At 36.6% G+C, this 27883-nt stretch overlaps 2 protein-coding genes across 28 annotated transcripts in view; both read right to left on the reverse strand.

Moving 5' to 3' along the window:
• The window catches only part of svilb (supervillin b), a 125124-nt gene extending 113768 nt beyond the window's left edge, over window positions 1-11356 (reverse strand). For 18 of the 27 annotated variants that reach the window (NM_001443372.1, XM_087238671.1, XM_087238669.1 and 15 more), the window contains 1 exon segment: window positions 11113-11270. The gene's annotated coding sequence lies outside the window, so the exon portion shown is untranslated. 27 annotated transcript variants of the gene reach the window in all.
• A 3959-nt stretch (window positions 11357-15315) lies between these two features.
• Window positions 15316-27883, reverse strand: part of jcadb (junctional cadherin 5 associated b) — a 32458-nt gene continuing 19890 nt past the window's right edge. The window contains exons 3-5 of the mRNA XM_087241407.1: window positions 20233-25694; window positions 18394-19628; window positions 15316-16950 (exon numbers count right to left, since the gene is read on the reverse strand). Coding sequence (XP_087097533.1) covers window positions 19594-19628; window positions 20233-25694 — 5497 coding nt within the window. The 3' untranslated portion in view covers window positions 15316-16950; window positions 18394-19593. The remainder of the gene's footprint in view (window positions 16951-18393; window positions 19629-20232; window positions 25695-27883) is intronic.

Below are 27883 nucleotides of genomic sequence, written 5' to 3' on the forward strand. Positions count from 1 at the left end.
TTACGCTACATGACCGGACCAAGTCTGGCTTCCGTACAAGAGGCAAATGTGGACCATATCTGGGCCTAACCTCATCCAAGTTAATAACCCATAACTGGGCCTGAAATGGGCCAGATATGTTGGTGTGTCATGACTGCAACGTTTTTTATAAACCATGAAGCATTTGGCTTTTTGGCTGTGCTTTTTCTTGAAGCGACCTGATTGATAGAATTTTTTCTTTACTCAAAAATAATTTAAATGTATTTTAAAAGTGGGTCAAGATAGACCAAACTCATATGGCCCACATACCGTATACATTTTTAACATCTGGGCCAAATACTACATTTGATATCTGGCCCAAGTCTTGAGTGCTGCCTGTAAGACAGTGCAACCTTGGCCAAACCTGGGCCATGTTTGGCCCACGTGCTGTATGCCAGTGCCCGACGAATGCCTGCTTTGCCAGCTTTATGCCAAATCTGGGCCAGAATTATTTGCTATTGGGGATGATATATTACAATCTAACAATACTGAATAATACTACTGCACTTTTAATCAAATAAATCCAGCCTTGGTAAATCACCCTTACAGATTTAAACATTTGAATATTAGTATTTTTAACTCGTATTGCTCTAAACTTGACCATGCTCTTTTTCAAAAGGCACGAGTTCACCCTCAGGCCAGCGTCCCGTTTCAGCCACAGAGGTTATAGAGTTCTCCGGTCTCATGTTTAAGGTCTGCTGGACCGATCTTCATTCTTCTGGGACAGAAGCATGTAATATGAATCTCAGATCATCATGCATGCATCTGGGCCCAAAATACTGGCGAAATTGAGAAAGCAGGTATCTGTGTGTGTGCCACTGATCCGTTTAGGATTATAAACAAACATAATTAGAAATTGATGTCGGATTTCAACAACAACAGGCTGATAATACTTCTAAAAAATAAATACTGCGTGTTAGTGATTATGTGAACAGCCACAGCAGCAGGTGATTTTCTTGATGTGGTCACTCGTTCCACAAGACGTGGCAAATGTAAACACACATGGGATGCCAGGCTTAGACATATCGGCATATGTTGGCACAGACCTCAGACATGCTCCGGTTTCAAGCCTGCCCGTTAACAGCTGATTCTAGATGAGCTTCAGATGACTTGAAGGCACAGAAAGTCCTAACTGTCACATTTGTGAGCAAAATAAGCATCTCAATATATATATAAAAACGTTAGAAAGTTAAAAGGTCAACTTTGAGCTCACTAAAGGCACGCTGATGAAAAACAAATACCAACCTTGATTGACCAGGAAAAATTTACTGAGGCAGTATGCAAGTTTAACACCCAGTTGTGGAACTAGGTATTGATCACCTGGTTCAAAACATACGCAAACACAGGTTCCCAGATTGACGACATAAACAGAAGTGTGCCGAATTAGAGACTAAAGGCTGATTTATACTTCTGCGTCGCTGACGTGCACCTCTCAAAAAATTTAACTACACGTCACATCAACGCGTAGCGCAAGCTCTGTGATTAGTCGGCTTGGTAGCGCTGACGAGTCTGGGCGTGACCGAGAGCCGCGCGAGCCCAATGGAGCGATTGTTTACAAGTGTGGAGTCCCGCGAAGGAGCTCCGGATGGAAAGTTTTGTTTTGTGTTTAACTCATAGTTAAAGTTGTTGCACGTCCGCCGGTTCCTGCCTCAAAATGAGTGAGTTTGAGCCACTTGTACATCCCGGAAGCGTTTAGAAAGAAAAAAACACAGGCGAAGAAACTCGACACAGAGACACATTAACACCTCACTGACAACTAGCGTTTTGGAAGTGTTAATGCAGACCAACAGAGACAGCGCGCAGAAGTTTTAATGCACAGCTACGCGTGTTGCATGTGCCGTGGGTTACTGCCATACTACTGAAAGCAGCAGCAGATTTTGAAAATGAACTTTAGAACTGTGACTCAGTGTAAACCAACACATTAGTGGTTCAGCATGTCTATTTAATAATGTTAAAGAGGGGTATTATGTGTTAATTAGATTATAAACCTTACCGTTTGGTTGTAGCGCAGTAAGAGCACTATTCTGTGCTTCTGAAGTGTTTTGTCTGGTGCAAACAGCCAAACTGCTCATCACTGCAAATCTCATCATGTAGCGTGTTGTTAGACACTGGGTTACAATGTAAATTGCTTACCTAATGTTGAAGTTTGTACTGTTTATATGATTTGCTAATTAATTACCACCAAATGTGGAACTCTGAATCTGCGTCTCTTTTCGGAGGTCGCATATCAGTCACAGACACACACTTTGGGAGCCTTCATGACTGAATGAATGAAATACATTGTGCTGAAATATAATTGGCCTTGTGGCATGGTTTGGTTAAAAGAATCAAAACAAACACAGTCGTTCCAGCACGTGACACATTTTCAAAGAAGAATATCTGACTTTAGCATTGCTTTTCAGATAAACAAGTATGATCACTTAGCATGTTCCTTAAATATCTGCAAACATGATATATGTTTATGCTTTAGATGAGTCAAAACTACAGCGTCTTTAATTAAAAAATACAAATTGTTGCTAGGATGTTTGGAGTGGTTGCCTATACATCACAATGTTCCTACACTTTAAAACAGAAAAAGTTAAGGTAACTCAAACCATTTGAGGTAACCGACTGCAACAAACCATTTAAACTAAAAAATCTAATCATAATGAGTGCTGTAAACTTACTCCATTTGAAAAGAGGCAATTTGCGCTGAGTAAAACCCAATAATTGAAGACAACCAACTGAGAACTGCAAAACCTATTGAGTTAAGGCAACTAAAGCCGTTTGAGGAAACCGATTGCAACAAACCATTTGAGTTAATAAACTAATCTATACGAGTACTGTAAACTTACTCCAATTAAGTTGAAGATATGAGATATTGAATTAACTCATTACCTTCAACACGAAGTTCAAAACTCTTTTCAAATGAGTGGAATTAACTTTCAGTAAATTTTGAGTTAACTACACTCATTTCATTTGATAAAGTTGACTTTGGGTTTTACAGTGTAGAAATAGCTCAGAAGTCTCTTAAATACCAGAAACTGCAATAATATCATCTTAAATTTACATGAAAATTATCAAACTAGTAAAATGAATATAAATAAATGTGTAAAAAAAATATGATAAGTAGTGGTGGTGGATGAGGAGATTCCTCCCCATTGTGTAAAGCGCTTTGAGTGCCCAGAAAAGTGCTATATAAAATGTAAGAAATTATTATAATTATTATTAAAAACTAAAATGTTGGACAAAAGAAATGTAATATGCCTTTTTGCCATATAATATTGTATTTTTTGTGTGTGTGGCTTTATTATTTTTATTATTATAAGTGTTAGTATTATTTATTTGTTTATTTAATTACAATTAAAAATTTTTTACTTCTATTTTTTATTTATTTTATTGTTATTTTTCATGTGGGGGTCAGAACTCAAATTACATGAATGACAGATACTATCTTTCTACTCAATGTAATTTTCTGAAATGTTTTTGCACTAAAAATATTCTATAAAAATATATATATATATAAAAAAAACTAAAATGTTTATGTAATTAGGCTAAAGAAAATACACTGTAGAAAGCGATTAGTTGACTTTCCTTGAAACTAGTAAGCAAACCTGCTGCCTAATAAATCTTAAGTAAATTAACTATGTGCATAATTATAAAAATTAAGTTAACTTTACTTTAGAAAGTATGTCATCTTGTCACTTTCAAGACAACTTCTTCACTCCCTTTATGTAAAGTAACTTACAGTATAGCTTTTTATAGTATAAGTAAACGATAAAAATAGCTCTAAAGAGCTTAAAATAGTCAAAAGAAAATACTGTAAACAAATGAGTAAAACGTAATCAAGTAAAATATTCATTTGAAAGCGAAAACATGCAAAAATAAAATCATATACTGTAAGTACAGTAGCCTAAAAGTAAAAAAAATTTTTACATGCAAACAGAAAATAAGTAAAAACATGGGAGTTACAATTTGAGTAAATGTACAGTAAGTATAACAAAGCAAATTATTAAATAAATAAATCTATAAATAAGAAAGTAAGTACATAAACAGATACCTATATAGACATGTGCACTTATGCTCTTACCTATTTTGTGAATTCATTACAACAAATGATAACTTAGGACTGCAAAAAAACAACTAGATCTTCTGATCTTAAACAACAAGAAATACAACTATCCTGACTTCCAAATCCAACCATGGAAGCATAATAGACAAGACTCAAACATGCATCTCAGTCTGAAGAAAAGCAATATTAAACACTAGTCAAAATCACACTTCCATGGTCACCAACTCCTGCTCAAGATCAGAGACCACCACATTTGCTCCTAAACCACCATTAAAATCCTCAAGAGACATCGTAAAAGAAACAACCCAGCAGCAGAAGCAGAACATTCAACAGCCATAGAAGATTGTGTGAAAATGATACCTGTTGAGCTGCTAAAGAGGACGCAGACGACACATGCTTCCCAACCTGCTCATTGTCCAGCAGGAAGCGGATCAGGGTGGGTTGGAGTCACAGGGGGATTACGCTATCATGGGGTTAAACAAAGCCGGCTCAGGCCGAGAGCTTACTCCTGCCGCCACACGAAGAAACAAAAAAAAAAAAAAAGACAGAAACACTACTTACTGGTAACTGCCTTCAAAAGCTCCCCAAGATCATCTGTAGTCAGCTCAGATTTTAGTAAAGAGTTCTCAGTTTAAAGCGAGGGTCAGTTTGTAAATGATTGAAGATGAAGAGATGTCCATTATACTCCAGATGGAAAACTGTCTATCATACTCCAGACGGAAAACAAAGGGATGCTGATCCATTAAATGAGCTGAAGGAATAAGTGTTGATGATAGAAGAGGGGAAAAAAGGGGGAGGGAAACGAGAAGGGAGAGGAGGGGAAAATGGGGAAAATATGATGCAAAGTAGAACACCGGTGAAGGAGAATTTCAAAACACTCCAAAAGGTGGCAATGAAAATATTCCAAGGTGAAGAAGTTCTGCACGTTCCGCAAAAATCCGCAGGTGGCAATGTTCTGGATTTCCTGTTGGGTTAACAAGTGGAGAGTGACAGTGTACTGGGAGTCATGATCACACACACACACACACATACACACACACACACACACATAAGCAGAGGGAACCAAAACCAGCAGACTCCATGTATGGCCGGAGAACTGAGTCCTGCAAGGGAATCTGCCAGAAATAGACTATGGGGGGATTGAATCAGCTGTTAGATCAACAACCTCGGCAGACCACCACAGAAAGACAGACAAGCTCCTGGATCAGAGGAAACACACACGGATACACTGATATATCAATACTTCTGATACTGATGGTGCAGCACATACATATATTGATTCTAGTTTATTTCTTATTTTGTATTCAAATCAATGTGCATTTGATACTGAAAGAAGTAAACATTTCATCTTTTTTTTTTAAATAGAATTGCACAATACTTGTTGTTAATTTTTTTTTTTTAATTAAAGTGAGATGTTTTAGTTATTTAATTTGGTATTTAAATCAATCTGTGCTGTAAAAAAATGCTGTGCTCCACACAATCGTGTGGCAACATTAAGGAATGAAGTTAGCTTATTAGTTTTTACAAATTTAAGTGTGTTGAACATAAAACAATTAGGTTGTTCCCAAAAACTAAACTCAGGAATTGTGTTGTTTCAGCTAATATTAAATAAGTGGTTTTAACAAACAGCAAACATCTTATTTTGAGTGAAAGTATTAAAAATAAAGTGATTATTTATACATTTTTAATAATAATTAACATTAAAATCATATTTCAAATATTTTTGTGAAACAATTTATAATTAAAATCCATCTTGATAATGTGCACTGGTAAATAGAATTCTAGTAAAGAGCAAAAATAAATGCAATGAACGCTCATTGTACAAAAAGTGGTTAATTGTTTATTATTTGGCATTAAGATAAATGTAAAAATAATGAATGAAAATTAGTAGCATAATATAATAAAATGTAATATAATATAATATAATATAATATAATATAATATAATATAATATAATATAATATAATATAATATAATATAATATAATGGCGATTCATTCCGCTGTGGCGACCCCCGATTAATAAAAGGACTAAGAAAAAAAGAAAATAAATGAAAATAAAATAAAACAAATTATATTCTAATATAATATAACATAATATAATGTATTATAATATAATATAATTTATATTATATTATACTATATTATATTATATTGAATTATATTATATTATATTATATTATATTATATTATATTATATTATATTATATTATATTACATGGAATTATATTATATATTAAATTATATTATATTATATTATATTATACATGTCATGTCATCGTATCATATTATATCATGTTATGTTACGTTATATTATATTATGTTACGTTACATTAAATTATATTATATTATATTAACATAATACAACATAATATAATTTAATATATTATAATATAATATAACATAATATAATATTATATGATGACATGACATGACATAATAATATAATATAATATAATATAATATAATATAATATAATATAATATAATATAATATAATATAATATAATGGCGATTCATTCCGCTGCGGCGACCCCCGATTAATAAAAGGACTAAGAAAAAAAGAAAATACATGAAAATAAAATAAAACAAATTATATTCTAATATAATATAACATAATATAATGTATTATAATATAATATAATTTATATTATATTATACTATATTATATTATATTGAATTATATTATATTATATTATATTATATTATATTATATTATATTATATTATATTATATTATATTATATTATATTATATTACATTGAATTATATTATATTATATATTAAATTATATTATATTATATTATATTATACATGTCATGTCATCGTATCATATTATATCATGTTATGTTACGTTATATTATATTATGTTACGTTACATTAAATTATATTATATTATATTAACATAATACAACATAATATAATTTAATATATTATAATATAATATAACATAATATAATATTATATGATGACATGACATGACATAATAATATAATATAATATAATATAATATAATATAATATAATAAAATATAATATAATATAATATAATATAATATAATATAATATAATATAATATAATATAATATAATATAATATAATATAATATAATATAATAGCGGTTCATTCCGCTGCGGCAACCCTTGATTAATAAAGGGACTAAGCCAAAAAGAAAATGAATGAATGAATATAAAATAAAATAAAATATTTTAAATACAATTTTAAGTTGAAAAATAACACAAAAAAATCATATATACACACATATATATATTTATATATATATATATATATATATATATATATATATATATATATATATATATATATATATATATATATATATATATATATATAAATAAAGACCTAAATAAAGATGTTGCATTTGGGATGTTAAAATTGACAATAGCCATTAAAGGAATCAAGAAATGCATCAAATATATAAGTACTTTAGTCTGAATGATATTATAAACCTAGTAATATTCATGTGTTGTCTGTGGCATGGAGTGTTGCAGTGAATGTAGATCAGTCTGCAGGCGGGCACCGAGCCTCAGAGTTGGAGAACGTGACTCGGTGTCTGAACTTTTATGAGCAATGTGGATTTCAGAGCAGCACATAGTCACGATGCTGCAGTGTCACTTTCACAAACTCTCGCCCCTTCACTCTCACAACAAACCTTTAGCAAACACTCCTCAATGTTCATCTGACCGAAAACATCACAGATGCACATGTAAGCTTTTTATGGGCTATAAAAATATATGCAAATTCATACATATTGAAAATAGAAAAGACTTAAACAAACAAGCATCCTTTTACTCGTTCTAACCTATATACTAAAAATAAGTAAGATATGTGGAGGTTGTTTAAATATTTGGATGAAATTCACTAATATATAATATATCATAAAATATTCACTAATATACAATATGCACACACTTTATTTATTTTATATATATTTTATTTTATTTATATTTTATTTATTTTATATATAATTTATTTTGTATTTATTTTTTAATATAAAGGTCAATAAATACTTCTATTAAGAAATAATGGCATTTAATCGCATCTAAAATAAACAACATAGTGTGTGTACTGTGTATATTTACTATATATATATATATATATATATATATATATATATATATATATATATATATATATATATATATATATATATATATATATATATATATATATATATATATATTTATATATATATATATTACTTTTAGATATAAAATATGTGTATAAGATACGAATTATATGTAACTTAAAATATCTTTGTTATAAAAATGTACATAATAAATATAAATGATACACAAATATGAATAATCTTGGCCCAACACCAAAATATAAGATGCTACAAAATCTATAAGCTGTAAGAATTATTTATTATGAACTGCACTGAAAATAACAGCACTAAATATACTAAAATCTTCCACTGATTGTGTGATGAAACTTTTATTTTATTAAACTTACCCAAACGTCAAGCACTAAATGAAGCATGGCAACAGAGATGGATGGCCTAACTACTGACTATATCTGAAAAGTCATATAAATAAAAAAAAGGACACTCAAGACTAGACAACATTATTTGATGTAATGGCACAAGTCCTCTAAAACACAAAGTACACAAAAAACAGAGCGCCATCTGCTGGACAATTCGTGCTGTGGCAATTACTACAGTAAATGCCCTGATCATTGCTTTCATAGCATATCAAATCGCTTTTTCGAACGTCAATACAATAAAACACTAATAATTTATCGCTTTTTGTCCATTTGTAATTCTTTTGTTGCAAAAATTAATGACTATCAAACATATTTAACTTGATTAATGCATAATAAATTACATATTCATCAAATATATAAGTACTTTAGTCTGGATGACATTATAAACCTAGCAGTGAAGAAGATCACATATTGGAGAAGATCACATATTCTTTAAGAGGAAAGGATGAATATTTAAAAAGATTTGGAATCCATTTTTGAACAATATTAAAAAAGTACCACTTGATTTGATTTGACAAAATATAAATAGATAGATAGAAATAGATAGTGAATTAAATATTTACAAATTCCAGATAAGAAGTACATCAGCGCATGAATGACATTTTCATTATTCTACATTATTCTTCTAAGTATTTTAATGCAAAAGCAAAAAGTAAATTTACCTTTAAACAAATATTCCTGATAATTATCCACAAAACTGCTCCTCTACCATCTGCAGGTGTTTAAAACCGTAAACTGTGCCAGTCCAGTACCAAGATCTCCGGGTCACAAAGTGTGATCTAAGACACTTATCCAATTGTAAACAGCCGGCTTCAATCACAGGGTCAGAGCGTTAGACTTCATGAGCTTTACCCGTATATCCATATACAGCGTGCAGCATGAGTCCAGACAGAAGAAAGCTGATTATTGCCCTTATGGACTCCAATGCAAATGCAAACACACTTGACATACACTGCATCCATTCATAAAGTTTAACGTCAGCTGCTTGAACAGAAAACACTAGACCACACGTGCAGGGTTCATCTGATCACATGACCATGCTAGACATATGCACCAGGGCACTACCAAACACATGCATATTATGTTGACAAGCAATATAGCTTTTTTCTTAATCTGCTTATAAGATTATAAAGCCGTGGGGTTATGAGGCGTATAAGGACGCCTTTGTTTGAATTTATACATCATATGTGTGGAAATGTATAATAATCTTATGGTGCATTAAGCAAGCAATCACAGATGAATGAACTGAGGTACAGTGCAGTTTATATTCCTGCTGTCTGACCACTTCCTTAATACATGATAATTCTAAAACATTTTTATAAAAATTAAGCTGCTGTTTGTTTTTACCTTTATTAAATGTGAAATTTTCTATTGTTTAATTGAAATCATCCATTATGTACTCTGATACTCCGAGAATGAATACAAAAACACAGTTCTGCATAGTTTTAATGAGAATTCAACTTTGCAATGGCTTTTAACGGGAGATTCGCATCATGGATGCAACTGTGTTATGCTGTCATGTCAATATGGATCAAAATCTCTGAGGAATATTTCCAGTACCTTGCTGAATCCATGCCACGAACTGGTTACTTTGGCCATGGATATGAATTAGGAGCCCAAATATTTTATTAAATACGCACAGACATAATACATGTATATATTATACATGTATACACTATATAGCATGCTCTGGTTTTCCCGTTGTTATTTTTTTTTTTTACTTTAACTTTATTATAATCAATGCTTAAAGAATAGAATACAGAACAATTCAAATACAAAAAAGAACAAAAGGTCAGAGGTATACAGAAAATAAAATATAAATAAGACAAACAAATGTAAGTATGCACACTAAAAAGGGTCTTGTGGATTTACAGAATCTTGAAGGTTTCAAGTAAAAACTATTTTAATCATTTTTTATAAGTACTTTGCTTGATGGTGTTGGTATAATGCTCTAATTCTTTAAATATGAAAGGAAGGATAAAGTTTTTTGTTAACAAATCTGCATCAGTGAATATGGAACTTTGTATATATCATCAAAAGATCAATTATTTATTTTTTTTTGTTTTTGTTACTGTTCAACAATCCAAAAATAATGTTGATATTCTTAACCAAGATTTTGTAATAATTTGTTATTTTTGAATTTGGAGATATCACACCATAATTTCTTTGAGAACTGACAATTCCAAAAAAACATGAGTCACGGTTTATGACAAAATCCAATTTACTGTCATACTAGCAATTCTGAGGTTTGTCGTCACAAAACTTTAGAAAACAATAGGCTATATTAAAAAAGTTTCCTCAATAACACTGAAATAGACACTTTGCATTTCGGTGTGGTTATTGTGAATGCTAATGTTAAACTACTAACGAAATAAGAAGAATATAAGCAGCTAAAAGCACAAATATGAAATGATAAAAAGTAAACTAATTTCAAGTGACGTTCAAGAGAAATTTTACAGGAAAAAGATCAGATCTAACGTTAACACAAACTTGCAGCAGAAAGTCAAGCATGAAGTAACCAGCAAATAACCAATGTTCTTACCTGTGTAGCCCCAATGTTGTGTATCTCCTATTGATACACCTGCGACTGAAACTCTTTATCTTGAGCTTTTCTTTCTTATTTCTCGTCCATCATAGTCCTTTCCTTTTCATCCAACCGAATAAACTTCAGTCGAGATCCAAGCGTTTGATAACGCTTGTAAACACGAGCTTCAGATTTCCGGTGAAATAAACCAATGACAGGACAACATCTTCGCGATTGGCTTACATTAGTCATCAGTTGGCATAAGATTTTCTATTGAAGGTCCCTAAACGTACTTATGCTGAGTTAAATTGTCACACAGTTATTTTGTATGATGTAACATTTTATGAATTAGACGATGTTCTGTAATCTATTTTAGTATTTAGTTTTATACAGTAATTGTCAATCTAACTTATTTAAATGAATGAACAATTGATTATACTGTATGTCTACATAAATACAGATGTTATGGGATCATAAGTCATTTACCTGAGATAGATAGATAGATAGATAGATAGATAGATAGATAGATAGATAGATAGATAGATAGATAGATAGATAGATAGATAGATAGATAGATAGATAGATAGATAGATAGATAGATAGATAGATAGATAGATAGATAGATAGATAGATAGATAGATAGACGGTAAATAAGTTAAATAGTATCTCTCGGAGGTGGAAACTGACATCATGACTCAGTGTTTTGATAAATACATAATCGCAAATACAACACACGGTTTCATTACTAAGAAAGAAGCCAGTCTGAGGAAGTGTGTGATGTATTTGTCGGTGATTTTAGCACTTTTCTCCAGCCAGACTCCCACACTGAGCTGCCAGTTGGACCCAAATGTTGGCAAAACTTATTATCGATGGATCACAACGTTGGCACAACATTTCATGAATGTATCAGGCCAGCAGAGCATTTTATGAATGAAACCTAAAATCCTCTCAGCATGCTTGATTTGGGACTTGGAGGATGTCCATCTCCATTTTTTGAGTCACTCATGGACACACACACCACATTAAAAGGCTACAGTGCTCTTTTAAAATGATTAACACATAACAGGCAATATAGTAATCATTTAATTTAGCAATGTATATTGTTCTATAACAGACTACATTGTTGTTTTGTTGTTACTTATTGCTATAAAAAAAATCCTGCTGGCTTGATCAGTATGTTGAAGTCTCCAAATACTTATGCATTTAAATCTCTGATGTTCCTCAAAATCAGTAGTGAACTCATAGGCATGTTTAAGAAACCAGTCTGAGATGATTCTTGCTTTATGACATGGCGCGTGGAAGTAGCCATCAGAAGATAGGTACACTGTGGTCATAAAGGGACAATACTCAGGTAGGCTGTGGCATTGACACAATGCTCAGTTGGTACTAATGGGCCCAAAGTGTGCCAAGAAAATATCCCCCACACCTTTACACCACCATCTATCAGCTCGAACCAGTTTGGCCATTCTCCTCTGACCTCTGGCATCAACAAGGCATTGTTGAACTGTGAACTGCCGCTCACTGGATATTTTCTCTTTTTCGGACCATTCTCTGTAAACCCTAGAGATGTTTGTGCATGAAAATCCCAGTAGATCAGCAGTTTCTGAAATACTCAGACCAGCCCGTCTGGCACCAACAACCATGCCACATTCAGTCACCTAAATCACTTTTCTTCCCTATTCTGATGCTCGTCTTGACCATGTCTACATGCCCTAAATGCATTAGTTGCTGCCATGTGATTGGCTGATCAGAAATTTGCGTTAACAGCAGTTAAACAGGTGTACCAAATAAAGTGGCCAGTAAGTGCACACACATATAGTCAACATTCAGTTGTTATTGTGCATTCATAGTAATTTTCTGCAAGGAATTTCAAGCGTACCAACACTCCTCTCAATTAAAGGCTAGAGAAGAAAAAGCATATATCATATATTTTTTAATGTAAAATGTCATTTAAATTAGATTCCAACCCATGAAATTATTCCAAAAAACAAACCAAAAATATGATATACTTAAGAAGAGCAATATTAGAAATTAAATTACATTATTTAAAAAAGTTATAAATTCAACTATATTAGAATACATGCTTTTGGCCTTGTTCAACATATGCAAACTTAATAAAGATTAACGAACTCCAAACATAGCTATACAGATCTTATTCAGATACACGGCAATTAAATTGTAGAAAATGTTTATTAAATCTGATTCTTTTTTTATCCTTATGTCACATATTTACATTTCAAATGCCTAAAACATTTACAAACATGAAACCAAAAAAATGGATGCAAATGCGAACCATGATATCCAGAAATGTCCAATGTTTTTTTTAAAAAAGCGTTAAAAATGTAACCCATGACACTCTTGGCATGAAAATGCAACAGCTTGTGTTTTCAAATACAGACAGTGTTATCATTACGACTCCCATTACAAGTGAAAATAAAAACAGTACGATTCAGTGGCTTTTTAACACACTCTGAATGCTACAATGGCAAAAATGCTACATAGTTCATGAAAACAGCTTGAAATCATATAACAGTTATGGCCTTTTTTTTTTAGTGAAGTAGGGAACAGATCCTGTCAGTGTGCTACACATCTTACTTTCAATCCGAACGTTAGCTTATCGTACTTGCAAAGAAAGAAAGAAATATTTGGCTGAGTGATCTAAAGACTGTTTACTTATTGATTTATGTCTCGTTTCTTGGTAGAAAAAACTCATGATGATAACAGTACATGATTCTGAATGGAAGACGTACAGATGCTCAAATAAAATAAGGCCACATTTAGCTTTGAACGGAATCAAGATCAAACAAAGTCACTTTTAATGTTGCGATTTCCTCGTCGTATGCACTTTTCTGTAACAAGTTTCTAGGCAGCTGTGAATGGATCCACTAAATTTGCAAACTGGATGAACATTACAACTATACAAAGCGTCAAATATCAACCGTTGGCCTTTTTGACTAGACTACAGGATTTACTACAAACTCCCAAAGAAAAAAAAACGAAGCAAAATCCTGTGATACATCTTCGATGTTTACAATGAGAGCCCCTAAAACTCGAGAAGCCGAAATGGGACATGCTGCAGGTCTCAATCTTTCGCTTTTTTCTGTATTTTTGTTTTGAAGCGCTAGAAAATTATAGAATTTTCTTATCATTCTATACAGCAACGTAACACTGCCAACTTGATCCAAGAGCGGAGAAATTAATTATCATGGTTAAATACAAAATATCTTTTAAAATATTTAAAATATACTTTTATTTTATACATAATGCAGACTAGTTAACAATTCCAATGATAACAAAAATAAGTATTCAGTGAAATGCATTATTATTTTGTTAAATCGCATGGATGGCACTATGATAAGGAAAAAAGCAAGCGAACACACACATGCACGCGCGCACACTCTTTCATCCCACTCGCACGCAAACTGAAACGCTTTTCTAATAGTGACATTTGGATAGATGACTCTTTTTAACACAAGTACATACCGCTTCCCAGATTTTCTACAGCCAATGAGCGCTTTTTGTGTTGGACAATATTGCTCAAGCTTTCATGCATTAAGATGTCAGAAAGTATCTCTCCATTCCGTAGCATATGGTATCTTAGAAGTTTCGTTTTTCCTAAAATTGTTCCATACATATCACACATTACCATAGAGTATCTTTCACCTAAACTAATCCAAATCATTACATTTCTAGACCTGTCCTCTACTTTGCAACCATCTACGTTTAACCATTAAAATTATCTGTACACATTTAGCTTGTCATCGAAACACTCGTCGTGAGCATTTATTGCTTCCCGAAGTTACCTGGGGGTTTAGGGTGAAGACACGCAACATGTAGCTAACATGTGTCTTTGTGTTCGCATTTGGACCCTGTTTTTTTTTTTTTCAGTAGTCTACATCGCCTGAAAATAGTTCCTTAATTCAAAGTGAAACCTGGGTCACACAACATCATTTAAGGTATTTGATATATCAGACAAACATTCAAAACATGAATCGACACTTGAGATATCAAACATTTTGGTGGTGTTTCAAAGTAACTCCTTAGGCTTATCGTTACTGGTGTGTTTCAAAAAGGCCACTTGATTGCTAAAAATTCTCTTTGAATCCAATCCCGATAAAAATACGTTAACAAGGTGCTTTTAAAGTTGATACATCAAATACTGAAACGCTCATCCAACCCAGGTCTCCGTTTGACCTGCAATACGTCAATTTTTTTTTCTCCTTTTCTTTTTTTCTATTTTTAAGTCGATACTGTACAAAGCTCTCCACACTCAGGGGCATACGTTACAGTGTGCTGAAAAGTTCTGGTTGTAGGGCACTATGGGTTTGAACCAAGAGCGATACGGTTTCTTTGATCGATTCGTCAGAAAATGAAAACAGTTCAGAGCCATTGAGCTTCTCCTACTGACTCCTGATTTGGAGCAGAACAGCTCACGTGACACATAAACATGACAGAAAATGAATGAATAAATCGAACAGTTCTCGTAAAACTGCCATACTGGTTTTGGTAAAGTCAAAAAAATCAATATATACCAAAATTTAAAAAGCGTTTACAAAACATTCATGTCTGCTCAAACAGAACCACATTGGACAGAGGGGTAAACGCACCCCTTGAAATCACTCCACAAGCGGACCACATGTTCCAACAAACGACAAGAGAGTTCCAGGGTGTCAACAGAGGCTGGAGGGACAAAGACTTAATGGGGTAGAGGCTGCGTCCATGGACTGGTTTTAGGATTGTGGACTGACTGATGAATTTATGAAGTTTTAGTGGGCGAATGAAAGATGAACAGGTTGGTGAACGTTATGCATGGTGACGCTCAAACGTGGGGAAAGATACTGGTATGTGAAGCGATTACAATAGGTATTCTGAAGAGTATTGGAAACTGGTGGCCATTGTCTTTTGGCATCAGTGAATCATTTTGTTGAGCAATTGCTTCAGTTGATTCAAAAGAAGAAGAATAAAAAGCACCTTTCTATTGCTCAAAGCTTTGAAAAGGTTTATTTTAGCCATTTCTATTTCTGATTACATTGGGTCTATTGAGAAAAATACTGGAAAAACATTTTCCTTCAGCTTAGTCCCTGATTTATCAGGGGTTGCTACAGTGGAATGAACCACCACAGAAATATAATTCTTTCTTTCAAGCCCATTTATTTTCATTTAATTTTGGGCTAAATGATGAAAAAAAACTGTAAAAACTAATCAAAAATCTTAGGTTGTTGAATGCATCTGGTTAGTACATGGTATTATGATTTGTTTTAATGGGCTATTCCAGTCTGATCTCACGAGGAAATGTAAGTATTTTACGTTTTGTCAGTTTAGTGGCTAATTCGTACGAATTCGTACAAATTCAGTCGTACGAAAATGCACGATTTTAAAAAGGAGGCGTGGCACCCAACCCCACCCCTAACCCCAACCGTCATTGGGTGATGAGCAAATCAAACTAAATTGTATGAATTAGATCGTACGAATTCATACGAATTAGCCACTAAATTAAAAAGTTACGAATTGCCGTGAGATTGCGTTGACCATTCACACAGAACATGTCTTTGTGTTTAAAAACGTGAGATGCAGCGTTTAGGAATTGTTTTTTAAAAAGGGAGTCAAGTAAGTTAAGGTCAAATAAAAATCATGCCAACAAAAACTAGCTAAGTTCAAGTTCTTCTGATTGGTCCAGTGCTTTGCAACTGACACTAATGAGCAGCACTGTCCATAAAAGTTCATTTATTTTTTATTTTGACGCTCCATTTTAAAAAAACTGCAATCGTGTGCAAGCTGCTTCAAAATACATGTCAATCAAAATTGTGCGAAAAGTAGCACACTGGAATGGAAAAACGGGTTCTGTGTGAATGGTCCCTAATTCAGGAACTAAAGCAGTGCGGACATTACAAATAGACAGTGTAAATCTACTGTGGTTTTAGGAATTAGGAATTATAGCACAAGACCTTGAATACAGAGACATAGTTTTGCTAATACTGATGGGATTATTGGAAACTGGTGGCCATTGATTTTTGGGATCGGTGAATCATTTTGCAAAGCAATTGCTTTAGTTGATTCAAAAGAAGATGAAGACGTTTTATTCAAATAGCACCTTTCCATTGCTCAAAGCTTTGAAAAGGTTTATTTTACCCATTAGTATTCTGAATACTTGGGCTATTGAGGAAGATTACTTTTGTTCTTCCTTCCTTTCCTTCAGCTTAGTCCCTGATTTATCAGGGGTTGCCACAGTAGATTGAACCGCCACAACCGCCGTTGTTTTCTGTATGCTTAATATAATTCTTTCTTTCAAACCCATTTATTTAAATTTGATTTTGGGCTGAAATATTAAAAAAATGTAATAACTTAATTCTAATGCTGTGTTCACACCAGATGCGGTACGCGTGGATGTATTGCGCTATTCGCATATAAATAGACGCGTGAACATTTTGAGTTGACTCGCTTCATTCATGCATCAAATCCGCTTCATTCGCACGTCAAATTCACTGAACAATAGACACTAGATCCACTGAGTTCACTAGATCCATTCAGAGGTGCACCCAGCTCTGTGAGTTTTAAACTCCTCCAGAAACTGAACATGGATGATGGAAGCTTTCAGCGGTGCTTCCAACTGAGCCGAGCCCAGTTTGAGGATTGGGGACACCACAAAAGGCGCTACAAGCTCTATAAGCACGCCCCTACAAGAGAAAGCTCGTGATTGGTTAACGTGTAGCGAATGTCCGCTAAAGTTTAGATTTTCAAATTTGAGCGATATGCGAGAAACAAGCCATTCGTGCCACCTCATTCGTGCGTATCGCGCCTCAGAATGTCTATTCGCATCTTTGCATTGACTTAACATGTAAATTACTCGCGTTTGACGCTTCATCCGCGTCTGGTGTGAACGCAGCATAAGAACATGGTTAGCTTTAATGGGCCAGTCACACATAACATCTTTGTGTCTAAAAACGTGAGATACCGCAAGATTGTTTTTTTTTTTTTACTTGCTACCGTAAACAAAAAAGTAGCAACTTTTTAGCCGCCTTTCCACTGCACACATTTAGACACAACTGTTGGAATACGCCCCCTTGTGGCAGTCGCAAATAATTTTTAGTTCTGTCGTACACCATTGTCTGAAATAAAGAAATGCAAAAGCAAGAGCTTGTTGTATGAATGTGGAGACAACAAAAAATATATATATATTTTTATTACTTATTTCTCAATATAGACGTTTTCTCGCACACATAAACCTGCATGGACAACGCTGAAATATAACACATTTGGTCGGCCGATCACATACAGTCTATTCGGATCCGAATTTTCTGCATACGGAGATGATCGAAACTCCACGCAGTTCTCAGACTACTCTCCATTGAAAACGAATGACTTCTGGTATGTTGCTTGTCATTTGTCTTGTGCAGTGGAAAGGAGGCTTTTCCCTGCCTTAAAAATCTTCTGATTGGTCCAATACTTTGCAATGGAAACTTCAATAAATAAAGAGTGATTAAAGTACAAAAGACTATGTAAATCTAATATGGTCATAGGAAGTAGGAATTATAGCACAAGACCTTGAATGCAGAGATATGATGCAGCTAATACTGATGGGATGATATTGTAAGTTTGATGAGCAACTACACAAATAACGATATTGCATTATTAGCAAAACACTGTGCGCAGAGATAACAGTGTCTAGATGAAATGAAGTGTTAGTAAGAAGAATGAGGTGTTTGATAAAAAGGCTGAAGGAAAGAACATGCAAAGATGTAAGGAAGGAAATGGTTTGAGGAAAGAACACTGAAAATGATAGGTTGTTTGGAACGAGTAGGACATGATACGTTATTTTAGCTGGTTTTAAAACATCATCGATTGTTCTGTCATACTTTTTGAACAGTCTATTTTATAAAAAAGATCGCAACAAGTAGTTTTTTAGCTTCGTCATAACACAACAACATGTTCATTGTTGCTGAGTAACACACCAGACAAACATCCAATAAACCAAACTTTTACGGAAAATTGCAGGGGAAAGAAAAATGACAGGGACAAGGAGTTTAGAAACATGGCGCATGATGAGGACTAACATATGAATGGGGTGGGGTTTGTTGGGAACCTCCCTCTGGCAGTGGAACAGCAACACTTAGAAAGCCAGCAGAGCTGGAACTGAGTGGGCGTGGAGTGGAGTTGATACACAATGCTCTTGTCGGAGTAGAAGGCCATTTCAGATGTCTCAGTGTGGTGAGGTGTTGAAAGGTGTTCTGAATGCATGTGAGCGTCTGCATACATGACAATGACTTTGAGTATTTGTGTGTCAGTTGAGTTTGTGTGTGCATGTTTTTTTATACACACAGACATGTGTATTAGATAGATGCATCGCTCAGTGTGTTTGTGTCTAATGTTGTGTGTGTATGTGTGTGTCAATGTCTGATGATGTTTCAAAAGCATATGAGGATGAAGGCATTTTGCAGACAGCCAGGTCACAGTGCTGGAGGCTGGCCCTTAGTTGGATGACCTCTGACCTCTAGGGTTCAGCTATGACCTCTCCACCTGGCTGGGCTTCTGTGACTCTGAAATTACCAACAGAACAGAAAAACAATGTAATCAATTCACTGAAAATCAATGTTTGTGTAAAGTAATAATAGTGGTTGATGCTTGATTGGCTTAAACCAGGGGTGTCCACACTCGGTCCAGGAGGGCCGGTGTCTTGCAAAGTTTAGTGCCAACCCCAATCAGACACACCTGGGCTAGCTAATCAAGCTCTTTCTAGGCTTTCTAGAAACATCCATGCAGGTGTGTTGAGGCAAGTTGGAGCTAAAATCTGCAGGACACCGGCCCTCTAGGACCGAGTTTGGACACCCCTGGCTTAAATTCTGAATCAAATTTGACGGGCAACTTGGGAACTGAACTGTAGAGCTCTCTCTAGTGACCATTCAGCATAAAGACAACCAGAACTTGAATGCAAGGTTTTTTTCCAAACAAGACAAACCCTCATGAATGTACTTTTCCAAACAACTAATAAAATTAGTCTGTTTAATTAGTAACACAAATCAATACTAGCATTAAGCTTAAAAAGACTGGACTGTACTATTATACCATAAAACACATGCTAATAATAATAATAATAATATCTACAGAGTGCTAAAGAAAAATGTTGCTGTAAAATTTCCACACCTTTTAGGATTTCCTGGTCCTCCTTGGTTTCTTTAGGTTCACTGATGACTGCAGGGAGGGTGCTGCCTTCTGTATCCTCTAATTTTGTGATGTTTGAAGAATACTCTGGGTCAGGAGGGGGGCATTCTCCCTCCTTTTCGTAATCTTCCCACCTTCCGACCCCCTGCAGTCCATCCCAAGAGTCTGAGCTTCGGAGGCTAAGGCGTCTCATTCGTGAGACAGTGTCCACCTCCTTCATGCGTGCAAGTCTTTCCTTTGAGCCATGCCCGGGTGGGGCTGTAAAAAGAGCCTCTATTCTTTGGGAAAGTCCACGGCTCCGTCTATCTACACTTGAAACCTGGCAATCTGAAACTCGACTATCCCCCTTATCAGTTCTTTCACAAACAATAACTTCTTTTTGCTCTATTTTGTCAGTGCTAGAGGCTGGACTGCAATGTTCTTCACCGAGACCCTGTGCAAGTGTTTCCTGTTTTGTACCTGAATCCGCTTCTTTGCCACCAGTGGCTTGAGTATTTTTATCCAACTCCCAGTCTGAGTCATCTGTACCCTGCCCATCAATACCACACCCCCGCCAACCCCCCAGCCCCCGCTTTTCACCACCACCTTCCTGCCTATCATCATCTAAACCCCAGCTCTCCCCACCAATACCCCATCTTTCAGCATCAAGAGACCGCCTCTCTTTAGACCAGAATCCACCTTGGCCCAAACTTTCCCCTTCCCACCCACCTTTCTCCCAGTCCAAACCTAGAGACAGTCTACGATTAGTGCAAGGTAGCACAGAAAGTGGTAGGTGTTCTGGTGGAAATTCAGGACGGTGCTCTGAATCCAAACCTGAATGAGTCCACATTGCAGCTTTGTTCGTTCTCAAGATTACATTTGGTTCTTTCATTGCCTCTGAGGTCATATCACTCTTTTGATCCGTCCCCTCAGTAACAGGGTCATTCTGCTCACATTTCTCTTGCTCCGATTGCGTCTTTTCCCTAGACATGTTCTCTTCTCTCAAAGTTTCTCTCACTTCAGTTTGTTGGCTTTCAGGTGTCTCTTTTTGCTCTGCTTCTGTTTCTTTTACTTCTAAACATTTCTGCCCAGCACTTTCAGAATCGTCCTTAATATCAGAGGCAAAAATGTTAATCACTTCTTTCTCAACTAACTCACTTGCAAAAATGTCTTTATCACCTACAACCTTGTTTGACTCATCAAGGTCTTCTTCTGTTCCCTCTCCTGTAATCAGAGTAGCAATATGCTTTTCGGCTAATAAAAGCTGCATTTGCCAGTCAGCAGGTACCTCTGGGTTTGCCTCTAAACCTGCTTTATCACCAACCGGCTTTCCGGTTGCAAGGCTACAGAGCACACCCCTGTTATTAAGGAACCTATTAGAGTTGCTTGTTACCCTTCTAAAGCCTGAGCTTCTTTCCTCCCTGAATATTGAGACTGGCTCCTGTCTTGCTTCTAATGCTGATGAACAACATGGCTGCTCAGAATCTACTGGAGGTCTTCCAGGTAGGGGTACATGTTGAGGGGTTTCAATGCTCATGGCACTTCCAGGTTTGGATTTGACAGAAGCACGACTAACAGCCCCAGATTCACGGGCCATTTGGAGAGTTTGACAGATGTGCTCGTAATCTGGGGGGCTGGTTAAAGTGGAGGCATCTTGCATGGGCTGTCTCTCTGCCCATGGGACCTCAGCTGACATGGAAGAGGTGGAGGCGGTTTGAAGAGTCAAATCATCATCTCTTTGGGTCTCTTTAGGGGTTGGGATGTCCAGCTTCACTGATCTGCAGGCTTTGCGCTGGGTTATCTGGGACATGACTGTTTTGTAATCTCTGAAGCCTGGTTCTGGTGGGGGAGGAGCAGGACAAATCTCCTCTCTCAGCTGTTTGCTGAAGCTCACACTCTTCCCAGTTGATGGCCGGGAAAAGGCACTCTTCACCTCCCGGTATTCTGGGTCACCTCCAGGTACCAAGCTAGGACGAAGAGTGGTTGCAGGCATCCCAAGCGGATCTGAAGATAACCTGGATTTTATGCGGTCAGGGATTTGCATGGAGGAACGATTGGGAAGGTTATTGCTGGCAGTGCTAAGCTCCATAATATCTTTGTAGGCCTCATTAAGATCCTCAATGCACTGATCCACGCTGGGACGTTTACTTGCTTGTTCCTGCGCCTCCTTATTGATGGCATCAAGCTCCTCAATGGCATCCCATGGACGCCTGCACACAGGCTTCAGCAAAAACTGGCCGGAGTTTTCAGGGTTTGGCCCAAAGGCTGACTTTGCATCCTCAGTTAGATCTGATGGTGGTGACGGAGGCTGTGTTGGAGGGGGGGGAGGAGGTTGAGATGGAGGTTGGGTTGGAGGAGGGGGTGGTGGATGTGGCGGTGGATGTAATGGAGGTCTGTGAGATCCTGTGCTCTTGGAGAAGGTACCTGTCCGTGAAAAAGCACTGTTGCTGGATGGTTTTAAGCTTTTCTGTCCCTTCATGGGATACCCATAAGGGGTGCTGGGGTCTGAAGCTCCTGAAGCTGGTGGAGCTCCTGGAGTTGGTGGAACAGATGGAACTGATGGAGCAGATGGAGCCGATGGAGCTGATGAAGCTCCAAGGGCCCCTGGGGCAGGCCCTGCAGTCACCAATGCGGTCTCAGCAGGAGCTGTTACCTCTGGGGCAACATGACCATCTTGTGCTTCTGTATTGGTGGGACATGGAATTGCATTGCTCTTAGTAGGCTCAGGGCTCGTTTGGGTCTCCTGATCACGGTACTGGTCCCCTGGCCATGCCCCAGAATACCGTCTGAGTTCATCATGTGGATTTGGCTTGATGATCCTAGAGCGCGAGTTCCTTCTGCGGTGACTTCTCCTTGTGGCTATGCTACTGGACCCACTGCCAAGTGTGAGTGCTTGCAGCTCCAGGTCAGTGGAGGTGGTGGATGTGCTTTTGAGGCTTTGGTTTGGCAGGGAGCCGAGGGTGTTGCTGTTTTCACTAGAGGAGCTTGGTGGAGGAGGTGGAGGAATTGGAGGAGAGTCTGGTTCTTTCTCTTCATTGTTGTTTTGATCTCGAGATTTTGAACTGGACTGTGAAAGTGGGACAGACACAAGGCAAAAAATTGTCTCACTAAGTTTCTTTTTCACACTCTTTTTCTCTGGTTCCTGGACTGGTTCTATCTTTACAGTTGACACACTCTCTGATGAACCTTTATCCATGGATTTGTCAGCCTTTCCAGACTTGTCAGTAATCTTCTCAACTTTTATCTGGTCTGTACCGGCATCTCCTTTTGCCTGCTTGTCAGCCTTGATCAACTTGTCAGTAAATTTGTCAGGTTTACATTGTTTTTCTAGTATTTTATCTGCTTTAAGTTGTTTTTCTAAAATTCTATCAATCTTCAAGTGTTTCTCTAAGAGTCTTTCAGCTTTACTTTGCTTGTCTGAAATTCTGTCTGTTTTTATGGGCTTTTCAGGAACTTTCTCTATCTTGATTTCTGGTTTAATTTGTTTATCTGTATATCTGTCAGCCTTGACCTGATCTGGGAACCTGTCTATCTGTATCTGGTCAGTTAATCTTTCTACCTTTATTTGTTTGTCTGTAAACCTGTCTGGCTTTACCTGATCAGTAGGTTTATCCAGTTTGATCAGGTCTGTAACTCGTTCTGGTTTCACTTGCTCAGTTACTTTGACCTGGTCTGTTCTTGTCTGTTCAGCACCTCTCTCCACTTTGACCGGCTCTGTTACTCTCTCAACCTTGACTTGGTCAGTAACTCGGTCAGTTCTAGCCTGCTGGTCTGTATTTCTCTCTGTTTTAATGATTGGTTGCAGGGGCCTAGGCTGAAAGGCTGCGGGATACTTGACACAGCTCTGCTCAGGTGCTACAGTTTCACTGCCTTTGTTCGTTCCTTTGTGCCAGCGGTTAGAATTCTCCTGTTCAGTAAGAGCCGGTTTGTTAGTGTCCGTGCTGAGACTCTGTCCCTGTGAAGGGAGAAAGGCACTATCATGTGTGGATTGTCCTAAATTTGCAGCGCAGGGAAGCTCTTTGTTGACGTGTCGGATCTTGTCCGCGTCTGTGAGCGAGTTTCCAGAGGGCCCCCCTGAGACATGCCTGATGCGCGGGTCATCAAATGGGACATACTGCACAAGTCCTGAGCGGCTAGGTACAACAGGCCCTGGATGCACAGGCCTTCTTGGAATTACTGCCATGCTCCTGTCTTCACGCCGCTCTGACCATGACAATCCTGAGGTCCTGGAAAACCACTGGCCCATCTCTGCACTCACAGGCTCACGTTTCCATCTGACAAGAGCAGAATCTGCTCTGTAGTTCTGTCCACTCCTGGGCGGAAGGAATCTCCTATAGGAGGGGGGTGGGATGTAACCAGGAGGCTCCATGCCAGTCAGTTCATGGTAAAACAGATCTCTATATGCTTCTGGTCTCAGGAGCTCTGCACTTTGGGAGTAACAAATGGACCGGTCTCGTAGCAGTTCTGAGCTCTGAGAGTAACAAAGGGATCTGTCCCTTAACAGATCTGCACTATGTGAGTGGGTGAAAAAACGATCGCGCAGAAGTTCAGCACTCTGTGAATGACTGATAAATCTGTCTCTTAGTGGTTCAGCACTTTGAGAGTGGCTTATCATGCGGTCGCGAATTGGTTCTGCGCTCTGAGAAAAGCAAATGGACCGATCTCTTATAGGCTCTGCACTCTGAGAATAACAACCAGAGCGGTCTCTAAGTGGCTCAAAACTCTGAGTAAAGCACACTGCGCGGTCTCTGGGTTTGGACACAGGTTCAGAAGACAACGTTTCCCAGCTTCCCCTGTTTTGCTGGTGAGTCTCATAAGACGGGGGCTTGACGGGGCGGCTGAACCGTGGCTTTGGTACAACTGCAGAAGGACCGTGACTTTGTGTCTGACCACTCCACCTCTCCCCTGCAGGCCATTCACCGTGGAATCGACCATATGGAGCAGAGCTGTTACTTCTTTGTGTAGGGGGCTGATTCGGGGCACTAGTCTGAGGCAATTCTCCATAGTGAGGATCCTCAGGTGAAAGGACTCGAGGGAGTGACTGGGATTTGGCTCGCACTGTGGCTGACACATTGCCCTCTGCAGGTCGCAGACGGTGTTGCTGTTCCAGAGACCAATGCTCAGCCTCTCCATCTGACAGCTGCCGACCCAGGCCCACTGCAGGCCGCCATTCCTCTGTGCCCAGACTCTGACATTTTCTCTCTCCAGTCACACGCAGAGTCTCTGGGCCTGAGTCTATTGGTTCTCGTATCCATGGGCCTTCCTCCCAGCGTGCAAGTGGCCTCTCACCTCTCAGCTCCTCAACAGCTAAAACTGGACCTCGCCACAATCCCCCAGACACTCTGAGCTCCCTGGGATCAGCATAGTCCAAAAGAGCACTGAAGTCCTGTCCCCTCCTTCTCCAAAATGAAATATCTCGCTCATCTGGATGTTCAGAGAAGGTCAGGCTGGGTGCATCGTAGAACCTAGCAACAGAGACAAATCTTTGATGAACTTTTGGTACATTTTCAAAAGCTGTAATAAATTACTTTTTTTCTTCTGCCACGTTTGCTTTAAAAGTTAGATTTTTTTCCCATATTAAAATTAAATAATTACAAGTTTTTATTTATATTATTGTATTATTAAACTGGTTAGGTCATAGAACTGAACAAAAATACATTTAAATAGTTCTTTTATGTTAGACAGCTGACAAATGGCACAGTACAGGACATTTGGGAATCAGAAAAGTCAAGTTTTTTTAACAGATTTAACTTTCTATAAAGATTTTTATATAACCAGTAATAATCAGTAACATAACACAATTTAATAATCAATTAGTTAATCTATAGCTGCTGCATTATAAAATAGCAGTATTGTTGACATGCTAATAACACACTGAAAACATAATAGAAATAAAATATTTTTGATGCCAATTCTGTGTAAATATAAACATACAGGGATACAACAGGATATTAAAAAATACTGTATTTTATTTTATTCAAAAATACTGTACTATATTTAATGGCAAAAAAAGGATTATATTGTATGTCGTTCGTTTATTGTCATTTAAAAAGCACCTCAAGGCAAGCTACTGTATGTGATTACATTCACATGGCTGCTTCCTTTCAGGTTACAGTACATCAATGTTGCCAGAGTGCCTAAATTTCTGTGATAAAATTACGGTGCAATGAATTAGGCTATCGCTTTGAAATATGGATCAAGTCTGTTTTAATTGGATTGTATTAGTGCAGTCTAAAACTGACAGTTAAAAGTTTAAGATTTGTTGGTAGAAAGTTGTCCTTAAGATTTGAATTTTCCAATAAAATTAACCTCACACACACATCCGACAGTGGCACACATGGCACAACACCCTCAAAACATATTTGGACATGTGTTAGTTGGTATTTCTACACATCTTAAATTTTAGAGGATCTGAATAAACATCACCTATAATCACTGCAAGCACTGGTTAAGGTCATCACAACACTGTTTAAGTTTCATACTGTAGATTGCATCCATAATCTATTAAGCAATAACCAGCAAAGAAATGTTAATTGTTTTGATTTGTAATAGGCATTTTTTGTAACTTACAGGTAAATATTACACATCTAGAACATTTTTTCTATAAGTAATTACCACCAATGATGTATAACGTTTTTAACCCTTATGTACTGTTGGGGATGTTTTCATCCAGTCTGGGTTGATTTTGAGTCCTATTTTGGCCATAACCTTTTCTGTGTTTCAGCTAGCAGAATGATTTTTGGTGACTAATCTTATTTTGACACATATTTTGAGAAAATGCTTTGACATTAATAAAAAAACTCAATGATATACTCTGGGTAAATTTACTAACCTTTTGTTTGGGATGAAAACGTGATTTATTTTTTAAATTTTTTGCAGAAATCTGTTTATCAACCTCAGTCCTGATCAAAACTACTAAATTGCTTAGAAAATTACAGGATTATAACTTTTTTATTGGCAAATTATTAAATGATGTGACTGATCTGGTGAAAAAAAACACACAAAATGACGTATTTTTAATATAAAAAGTAATTGTGGACTGGATTTTTTATTTATTTTGTAAAACAACATTGCCTTTAATGCATTGTTTTTGATTGATTTACATTTTTTCACATCTAATTTACTGTTGGTAGCTGTTTTTGTTTTTGCCCCACTGACTTTTAAATGCAGAACTACGACACCATATAATCATGCATTTTTGATTGTTGGTGGTTTTCCCTGTTGGGAAGAGATACGGTTAGTCATCAGTTGGCAGCATTAACACTTTAGCTATAGCCCTGTGCAAGAAAAAAGCTTAGTCTCTGGATTTTATATGGTGTAAAAGAAGAAATTAAAGTGTATCTATGTGTGTGAGAGTGACCTTTGCACACCTACCTTAAAATTCAAAACATGCATCTCAGCTGTCAGAACTACAGTGAGTAAACAAAAACAAGGACTGTGTATTTATGCACCATCAAGTGAGGTTATAATAGAATTCAATGGGGCAAAAACAGCCATCAGCAGTACACTAGGGAGAAAAAATATATAATCTAACAATGCATCAAAGCCAACGTTATTAATCATTTACATTTCTAAGACTGAAATTCAGTCCACAATTACTTTTTATATTAAAAATACCTAATTTGTTCCACCAAATCAGTGACATCATTTATGA

The sequence above is a fragment of the Danio rerio genome, chromosome 2 (genome assembly GCF_052040795.2).
Source record: "Danio rerio strain M-AB ecotype USA chromosome 2, GRCz13ab, whole genome shotgun sequence".
In the NCBI taxonomy this organism is placed as follows: domain Eukaryota; kingdom Metazoa; phylum Chordata; class Actinopteri; order Cypriniformes; family Danionidae; genus Danio; species Danio rerio.